This window comes from Mobula hypostoma, chromosome 12 (assembly GCF_963921235.1).
Source record: "Mobula hypostoma chromosome 12, sMobHyp1.1, whole genome shotgun sequence".
NCBI classification, from domain to species: Eukaryota; Metazoa; Chordata; class Chondrichthyes; order Myliobatiformes; family Myliobatidae; genus Mobula; species Mobula hypostoma.
The window spans coordinates 5,536,433-5,546,458 of NC_086108.1; the positions used below are offsets into that span (position 1 = coordinate 5,536,433).

The 10,026-nt window shown below is 45.1% G+C and overlaps 1 protein-coding gene across 6 annotated transcripts in view; it reads right to left on the reverse strand.

Moving 5' to 3' along the window:
- Window positions 1-9,724, reverse strand: part of c12h19orf47 (chromosome 12 C19orf47 homolog) — a 94,874-nt gene extending 85,150 nt beyond the window's left edge. Inside the window, exon 1 of one of the 6 annotated variants that reach the window (XM_063063534.1) lies at window positions 9,635-9,724. In XM_063063534.1, the coding sequence (XP_062919604.1) occupies window positions 9,635-9,653 (19 nt within the window). In that variant the 5' untranslated portion in view covers window positions 9,654-9,724. Of the gene's footprint in view, window positions 1-4,726; window positions 4,752-9,634 lie in introns of those variants that run through there. The other 5 variants (XM_063063535.1, XM_063063536.1, XM_063063531.1 and 2 more) reach the window with 5 other exon arrangements.
- Between the last annotated feature and the right edge of the window lie 302 nt (window positions 9,725-10,026).

A 10,026-nucleotide genomic window follows, 5' to 3' on the forward strand; every position in this document is an offset into this window, starting at 1 on the left:
CAAGGACCTGGCTGCTTGTTGGAGGGAGTGACGCCTCACCCCCATCTTCTTCAACAGACTGGTTGTAGATGTAGCAACGAATCCCCTGCATCCCACTTCTACAGGGAAAATCTTGGTCTTCCAGCCATTCTGGGCAGCAGAACATGAACCCATGAAAACTTAACTCACTGCTGGCTCTCTTTTTGCACCACTTATTTATGGTAACTTACAGGATTTTTTATGTATTGCACTGTAACGCTCCTACAAAGGGACCCAGGAATACAAGTCCATAATTCATTGAAGTGGGTGTCACAAGCAGATAGGGTTGTAAATAAAGCTTTTGGCATATTGGCCTTTGTAAATCAAAGTATTAGTACAGGAGATGGGATGTCAGTTGAAGTTGTGTAAGACATTGGTGAGCCTAATTAGGAATACTGTGTGTAGTTTTGGTCACCTACCTACAGGACAGATGTAAAGGTTGAAAAGAGTACAGATAAAATTTACAAGTATGTTGCTAGGTTGGGAGGATCCACGTTACATGGAAAGATTAAATAGGTTAGGATGCTATTCCTTGGAACGTAGAAGATTGAGAGGCAATGTGATAGAGGTATAGACAATTATGAGGGGGATAGATAGAGTAAATGCAAGCAGGCTTTTTCCACTGAGGTTGGGTACGACTACAACCACAGGTCATGGGTTAAGGGTGAATGGTGAAATTAAGGGGAACGTGGGGGGAATTTTCTTCACTCAACGGGTCATGACAGTGTGGAATGAGCTGCCAGTGCAAGTGGTACATGCAAGCTCAATTTCAACACTTAAGAGAAGTTCAATAGGTACGTAGATGGCAGGGGTATGGAGGGCTATGGTCTAGGTGCAAGTTACTGTAAGTAGACAGCTTAAATAGTTTTGGCATGGACTAGATGGCCCGATGGGCCTGTTTCTGCGCTGACTCTGGGTAAAATGAAAACTTGTCTGCAGCACCGAAGGCTCACAAGTACAAACAACAAACAGAAAGTAATCAAAACAGTGAATTGAGAAAACAAAACCTGCCAAAACAAAGCAAAAAAGACACAATCAGAAACAAGCCCGTGGTAGTTTAAGAGGTGGTCCACAGTGTTCCATAGGGTTAGGGTTGTGTGGGTTCAAGAATTGGCCAGCATGGTAGTGTAGTGGTGAGCTCAATGCTTCACAGTACTGGCAATCTGGGTTCAATTCCTGGTGCGGCCTGTAAGAACTTTGTACATTCTCCCCGTGATCTCACTCCTTTATTATCGGCTCATTTATTTACGTACTTATTTATTGAGTTACAACGTAGAATAGGCTCTTCCGGCCCTTCGAGCTCCCCCGATTTAATCCTAGCCTAATCATGCGCCAACTTACAATGACCAATTAACCTACCAACCGGTAGGTCTTTGGACTGTGGGAGGAGACCCACATGGTCACAGGAACAGCGTACAGGCAGCGTCAGGAATTGAACCCAGGCCACCCGTTCTGTAAAGTGTTGTGCTAACCTCTACACTACTCTGTCCCCCGGGTGCTCCAGCTTCCTCCCACAGTCTTAAGTGTGCCTGTTGGTCATTGTAAATTGGGGGGATTGCTGGGCAGTGTAGCTCCAGGGGCAGGAGGGGCCTATTCCATGCTGTACCTCAATAAACAAGATAAAATAAAAATAGACTTTGATGTTTGTAGGAAAGCAGTTGTTCCTGTACCTGGTTGTGTGGGTCTTCAGACTTGTGTGCCCCCAGCCATAAGAAGCGGGCATGACACAAGCAGTGGGATCTTTGACAACAGATGTTGCCTTTCAAATGCAGCACCTCCTGTAGCTGGTGTTAATTAATGAAAGGGTGTGCGCATGATGTATCCATCATTTAGAATGGGAGGGGGTACTCTCAGCACAGCACATCACTCACTTAAAACCAAGACAAGGAAGGAGAACTTCTCTCAGAGGATGATGAATCTTTGGAATTCTTTACCGCTGAAGGCAGGGGAACCAGACCGATTAAATAATTAAATGCATTCAGGGGTGAAAAGAGCTCTAGACTTTTGGGGAATGAAAGATATGGGAATCAGAAAGTTAAAATCAATCAGTTAAGACAATGTGACATACAGTTGCAAGCAAATTTGTGAACCCTTTGCAATAATCTGGTTTTCTGCATTAATTACACATAATTTGTAGAATGATCTTCATCTAAGCCATGAAAATAGGCAAATGCAATCTGCCTAAAATAATGACACACAAATAATTGTGCTTCTTCTCATCAATACCGAGTATACCATTTAAATAAACACGGTCTGGGTTCAAAAAGGTATGCAAACCTCCGGGGTACTGCCTCCTACAAAAGCTATTCGGAGCCCGGTGTTTCCATCAATGAGGTGAGACTGAAGGTGTGGGTTGTAGAGGTGCCCTGCCCTTTAAGAAAGACACACGAAGTCAGAGCCTGACAGAGCCTGCTCTCTTCTCAAGAAAGATCCCTTTATGTGCACCATAAGGAAAAAGGGCAGTACACATCAACAGCAAAACCTCATCCCAACTGTGAAGCATGGAGGAAGGAGCATCATGGTTTGGAGCTGCTTTGCTGCCTTAGGGTCTAGACAGCTTGGGGACAATGAATTTAAAATCGGATCAAGATATTTTACAGGAGAATGTCAGGGTAGCAGTCCATCATCTGAAGCTAAATAGAAGTTGGATGATGCAACAAAACAATGATCCGAAACACAAAAGTAAATCAGCAATAATGGTTTAAAAAGAAGAAAATTCGTGTTTGGAATGGCCAAGTCAGTGTCCAGACCTTAACCCAATTGAGATGCTGTGGCATGACCTGAAGAGGGCTGTTTTTGCAAGGTATCCCAGAAATATTGATGCACTGAAACAGTTCATGTGGAGGAATGATCTAAAATTCTTTCTCGCCATTGTGAAAGTCTGATCAGTAGCTACAGGCACCGTTTGGTGGAGGTTACTGCTGCCAAAGAAAGTTCTACCAGTTATTAAATACAAGTGTTCACATACTTCTTCCACACTAGACTGTGAATGATTAAACAATGTGTTCAATAAAGACATGAAGAGTACAATATCTGTATGTTATTAGTTTAGGCAGATTGTGTTTGTCTATTATTGTGACTTAGATTAAGATCAGGCAATTTATGAGTAATCAATGCAGACAACCAGGTAATTACAAAGGGTTCACAAACTTTTTCTTGCAATTGTAGCTAGTTCAAGAGGGCATAAAATGTATCCCTAGCTGCAAATGCTGATCTTAGATGTGATCATTGATGACCATTGTTGGTACAGAACCTCAGATGATGACGAGAGGGCACACAGGAGCGAGATATACCAGCTGGTTGAGTGGTGTCACAGCAACAACCTTGCCCTCAACGTCAGTAAGATGAAAGAGCTGATTGTGGACTTCAGAAAGGGTAAGACAAGGGAACACACACCAGTCCTCAGAGGGATCTTAATGAAGGGAGTGAAGTTTCTGGGTGTCAACATCTCTGAGGACCTAACCTGCACACAACATATTGACGCAGCTATAAAGTCAGCAAGACAGTGGCTATATTTCATTAGGAGTTTGAGGAGATGTCACCAAAATCACTCACAAATTTCTACATATGTAGCATGGAGAGCATTTGAACTAGCTGCATCACTTTCCAGTATGGGGGTGGGGGGGGGGGGATGAACTGCACAGCATCAAAGTAAACTGCAGAGAGTTGTAAACACTATCAGCTTCACCATGAGCATTAGCCTCCAAGACACCTTCAAGGAACGGTGCCTCAAAAAATTGGTGTCCATCATTAAGGACCTCCATTTCCCAGAACATGCCTTGTTCTCATTGCTACCTTCAGGAAGAGGGTACAGAAGCCTGAAGGCAAACACTCAACGATTCAGGAACAGCACCTTCCCCTCTGCTGTCTGATTTCTGAATGGACATTGAACCCATGAACACTACCTCACTACTTTTTTTATTTCCTATTTTTTGTACTTTTTTTGTTATTCACAAGTTTTTTCTCTCACGATTATTATGTATTGCATTGTACTGCCACCGCGTAACAACAATTTTCATGACATATGCTGGTGATATTAAACCCGATTCTGATTAAGTTACAACTTAACAATGGATCTAATCCAGGAGTTCACAACCTTTATTATGCCATAGAACCCTACCATTAACTGAGGGGTCCATGGACCCCAGGTTGGGAACCCCTGATCTAATCCTCCTTTGGTCTCGACCCAGAAGCTTGACCGCTTGTTCATTCCCGACCTGCTGAGTTCCTCCAGTATTCCGGATTTCCGCATCTGCAGAATCTCCTGTGCTAAGATCTAATCCTTTGCTTTTCATGGGCTGTTTGAAATCTCGTCTTTCAATTTCTGCCACTGTTGGAATTCTACTGTGACCTGCAGCTCAGATGTTCACTCACTGAAGGTCAAGCGGTCACAGGGCCCCAGAGACAAATGCTGGGATGAAAATAGCACCACATGAGTAACAGAGAACGTGGACTACTAAATAAAACCGTTTGCAGGCACGGGGCATAGATTGGTCTGTGATATGAATAACGTATTACCACACATCTGTAGATTAATGTAAGATTAGTCGCACAGAAGCGAAGCCAGAACAACTATGCACAGGAGATGGTAGAAATTTGGAATAATCATCCACAAACAAGTGAAGTCAATATTAAACCCGAGACCAATGGTTCAATGGCTCCATTTAGTATCAGAGAATGTACACAATTTCCAACCTGAAATGCTTACCTTCGTAAACATCCATGAGACAGATGAAAACCCCACAGAATGAGTGACAGAAAAATGTTAGAACTCCAAAGACCACTCCCCTTCCAACACACAAGCATCAACTCTCCCTCCACGCCACACCTCTTGCTCCAACGTCAGCCTCCCACTACACACCATGCAAGCTACAGCAAAGCCTCCAATGAGACCATGATCTAAAGTTCATCAAAAAGTACCTATCCCAACACTTCGATATGCCAGTGATATTAAATCTGATTCTGATCTCTCTCTCTCCATCACTCCTGTCACAGCAAGAGGAAGACCAAACACATCAAGGGAAATGAGTCAAATAAAAATAAATAAGAGCAGTTCACAAGTCATCCTCTGAAACTCAGAACAGGCTTGAGAGCTGTATGGTCTCATCCTGTTCCAATGAATTAAACAAATAAGACCATCTATTCCCCAGCAAAGCCAAAGTACATTTATTTATACAACCTTGAGGCTCATCTCCCAACAGGCAGCCTCAAAACAAAGAAACCCATCAGAACAAAAGAAGACTGTCAAAAGCCCAATGTGCAGAGAGAAAAAAACAAATTGTGCTAACAATAAACATCAGCTAATAGCATTTAGAATTGATGTTTGCAAAGCCAGGGATGACTGCAGCGATCCAGAAGCCTGTCAGTTGCAGGTCACAGCCTCAGTTCAGCACAGAGACAAGCAAATCATGGAGCAACGAGCTGAACTAGCCCGTCCCTCGCCTCCAGCCCTGACACCCCGGCCTGGGTTGTTCCCTACTCTCAGACCTGAGCCCTACCACCTCGATTTGGCCCGTACTCAACCTTTCCAATTCAGCTCGGCACTTAAATCGATCAGACCTCGGGTCTTTCCTCACTCACAGACCCGGGCTCTGCCCCACCTCAGTTCTGCCGCATCAAATTGCCTCCAAGTCGGCTCGAGCAATGGCATACATCGGCTCGTTCCCAGACACGGCATGCTGCAACTTGCCTGCTCCTCCGACACTTCCGTTTACACTGCAAAAGTGCCAGGTTGTACAGGCAGTTGAAAAGCTCAACTTTTGCATGCACCATTTGCACTGGCAACTCATCCACGCTCTCACTACCCTCTCAGTGAAGAGGTTTCCCCTCATGTTCTGATTAAACTTTCCACCTTTCAGTTATAATTTATCTGAAATTAGTGCTGGAATCTAAAGGAATTTATTTTTTTTTTACAACTATTGAGTCAGCTGCAGTCACCCATGAAATTTACTCCTCACTATCCAGTGACTGCTTATCTGCTTTATTTTGAGATACAGCGCGCAAAAGGCTTTTCCAGCCCTTTGATCTGTGCCGCCCAGCAATTCACCGATGTAATCCCCGCCTAATCACAGGGCAATTCACAATGACCAATTAACCTCCCAACCGGTACGTCTTTGAACGGTGGGAGGAAACTGGAGCATCTGGAGAAAACCTACGTGGCCATGGGGAGAACGAGCAAACTCCTTACAGGTGGTGGTGGGGCCGCTACTGTAAAGTGTTGTGCTAACCACTACATTACTGTGCTGCCCCATTAAAAACTGCACCTCAGATCAACAAACACCGTGTAAAAGTCACGTTGGGAACATTTTTGATCTCTGGAGTGGGAAGGTCACAATCTAAAGCACACCCATAATCCATATGGATTCTTATATGGTCCAACTAGGTACCAAAATACAGAGCAAGTACCTGGATAACAGAGGGAGGGGAATAAGTCAGGATAATATTATGTTCTTATTACAAAGACAAGCTCCATAATGAATTTAATGGTTATTTTGGAGTCAACGATAAGACAAAACTAAAAATGGCTTGCTAATTCATATTGACCTTTCACCAAGAATGATGAATGGTTTCAAGAGAGTGAATGTGGACAGGATGTCTCCTACAGTGTGGAGTCCAGGACCAGAGGACACAGCCTCAGACGTTGCTTGAAAACAGAGATGGAGAGGAATTTCAAAGGCGAATAGAGGGGGCTGGGGGCTAACGAGAATGGTTGATCAATTAACTGCCTGGGTGGGGGCAGAAGAAACTTTTAAGATGACGACAGCACACAAAATGCTGGAGGAACTCAGCAGGCCAGGCAGTGTTCATGGAAAAGAGTACAGTCAATGTTTTGGGCTGAGACCCTCCAGCAGGTCAAGGCCATTCAGCCCACTGAGTCTACTCCACCATTCCATCACAGCTGATTTGTTATCCCTCTCAAACCCTATCCTCCTGACTTCTCCCCATATCCCTGCTTTAGCCAGAGTGTGGTGAATCTGGGGAATTTGTTGCCACAGGTGGCTCTGGAAGCCAAGTTATTGGGTATGGTTAAGGCAGAGATTCTTGATTGGTCAAGAGCATGAAGGGACACAGAGAAAACAGGAAAATGTGGCTGAGAGGGAAATAGATCACCATCTACAGTATTTTTTTTAATTCCAGAGTTATTTAATTACCGTAAGTGGATTTGAATAGAGCAGCTGGCATGGTGGAATTTGTACTTAAATCTCTGGATCATATCCAGGGCCTCTGGGTTGTTGGTCCACTAATTTCAAAGTTCAAAGTAAAATTATTTTGTGTCCAAAGCGGTTATGAATACCTTTCAATACAAGAAAGTAGCTTCTTCTGTGTATAATGTACAAGTAACTGCAGCTTTGAGCTTCAAATTACAAGCTTAAAAACAAAACGACATCGCTATAGGGTGTGAATTGTTTTAAAGTCAAAGGTTATAAACAATTGACTGAAACCAGTTCCGTTCTTTCACATTCTTTTCAAGAGCTGGGACCACACCTTATGGCATGAGGCCACTCTCAGGGTGGTGGAACAACATCTTATATTCCATCTGGGTAGCCTCCAACCTCATGGCACGAATATCAGATTCTCCTCTCAGTAAAAAAAAATTCCTTCCCCTCCTCATCTATTCCCCACTTCGGCCTCTAACCTCTTCTCACCTACCTATCACCTCCCCCTGATGCCCTTCCTCTTATAGTCCACTCTCCCCTTCACCTTTCCACCAACCTGGCTTCACCTATCACCTTCTAGCTCTCGTCCTTCTTCTCTCTCCACCTTTTTATTCTGGCATCTTTCCCCTTCCTTTCCAGTCATGAAGAAGGGTCTAGGCCTGAAACGTTGGCTTTTCATAGACGCTGCCTGACCTGCTGAGTTCCTCCAGCATTTTGAGAGAGCTGCTCTGGATTTCCAGCATCTGCAGACTTTCTCCAGTGTATTATCACTACAGAACCCCTTTTGCTTCCAGGCCATATGACATGAGGTGCAGCAGCTGTCACAAACCCTCATAAAGCAAATGATCAGCATAGCCAGTCACAACCTTTTCCGGAACATTCACCAGTTATACAAGTACAAGTTCATTCAGCCCTTCCAATCCATCTGTGGTTGCAAATTAATCAAAAGTTGAATTTGCCTAAAAAGAAATTCATTACTATACACTTGCTTCAATGCTTTAATGTTAACACAGTGTATAATATGATGAGAGGCTTTGATTGTGTGGATATAGCCAGAGGCTTTTTCCCAGGGCTAACACGAGGGGGTACAGTTTTAAGGTGCTTGGAAATAGGTACCGAGAGGATGTCAGGGGTAGGTTTTTCCACACAGAGTGCTGTGTGCATGGAATGCACTGCTCGTGGCAGTGGTGGAAGCGGATACAAAAGGGTCTTTTAAGATACTCTTAGATAAGTACATGGAGCTTAGAAAAATAGAGGGCTATGCGCTGGGGAAATTCTAGGCAGTTTCTAGAGTAGGTTACATGGTCGGCACAACATTGTGGGCCGAAGGGCCTGTAATGGGTTGTAAATTTCTATGTTCTAATATTTGTCCCATTGCCTGTGTCTGAATTCTGTATCTCAGATAATCCAAGCAAGCTGTCACCCAACTGGCCACAGGATTCCACTGAAAATTCAAAGTACACCAAGAAACACAGGAGATCAGGCAGCAACTATGGACAACGAATGAGAGTTGACATTTTGGGCCAAGTTACTTCAGGACGGGAGGTAGATGGGCCTTGGCTCGGCCTCCCCCAGGCTGCACCAAAGGGGTTTTTGAGTGATAACTTGCTTGAAGTGGAAGTAATGGAAGGAGTATTAATGTTGAAACGAGTATATAGTAATGAATTTTAGGGGTTTTTTTGAGCTTTCATATTTTCTTAGTGCAATGGTATTAATTTTGGTTTAAAAATGCCCGGCCTTTTTAAGGGCTGAATGATCTTATAAGATTTTTGAAAGTGATTGTCCTGTTCCAGAAAATGTAACCAGCCAGCCACGTCAAAAATAGACGAGCTGGTCATTGCCTCGAGGGGTTTGTGACATCTTGCTGCCTACAAAAAAACAGCTGCTGCTCTTCCTGTCGAATTAGATTGGAAGCAAAAGGAGTTCTTTCGAGACGAGAGGGTCTGCAGATGCTGTAAATGCAAAGCAACTCACACACGTAATGCTGGAGGAACTTGGCAGGTCAGGCAGCACCAATCGAAAGGAATAAAAAGACAACGTTCGTGGCCGAGACCCTTTAACAGGACTGGAAAGGAAGGGGGAAGACGCCAGAATAAAAAAGGTGGGGAGGGGTAGGGGTTAGGATTGGAGCCGAGCACAGCTTCAGCCAGTCGGCAGGCACTCTCCCTGGGTTCTGTGCTCCAGTCCCTGCGTTATGGGAGACGGAAGGCCGCTGGTCCGGGCCGGGCTGGGAGCGGGACAGGGATCGGCTGGACTTCGCCGCCACCGAGCTCTGGGGCTGCTCGTCCCTCCCCAGGCCCTGGAGCCCATTTCTCAATCAAGGAGACGTATCTGGATTCGCCGCCGAGTTCCGAGGCCTCTCCCCCCTCCCCAGGACCAAGATCGGTCTTCTCGCCCCAACCCGAGATCCGCATCTCAATCTGCCGCCGACACCATGAGCGGGTTCACCCGGCACTTACCGAGAGTCACAGACACCATGTTGGCTCCGCGGCGCGCCCAACGTCATCTCCGGGCGCCCGACGGGAAGACGACCTACAACCAGTTACTAGGGAGACGAGATAACGAGACAGTGACAGATCAGAAACAGCCAATCAGAGGGCCGCGCCTGGAGATGGGCGGGGTGGGCTAACCAGAGGCAACGTCGGCAGATGGCGGGTATCTGTGAATATCGCCCAGACTAGAGTCAGGCAATGAAAGTCTCTACATACCCATTCCATTTCTTTGGAATGGGCGACGCATAGACCTGGGGTACGGTCAGAATTGGGATCGTCATCATCATCGTGATGTGCCGTGTCCAATTGGAGTAACTATGGACACTATCTGGGCAAGGGGTAGTTGTGGACAGTAGATA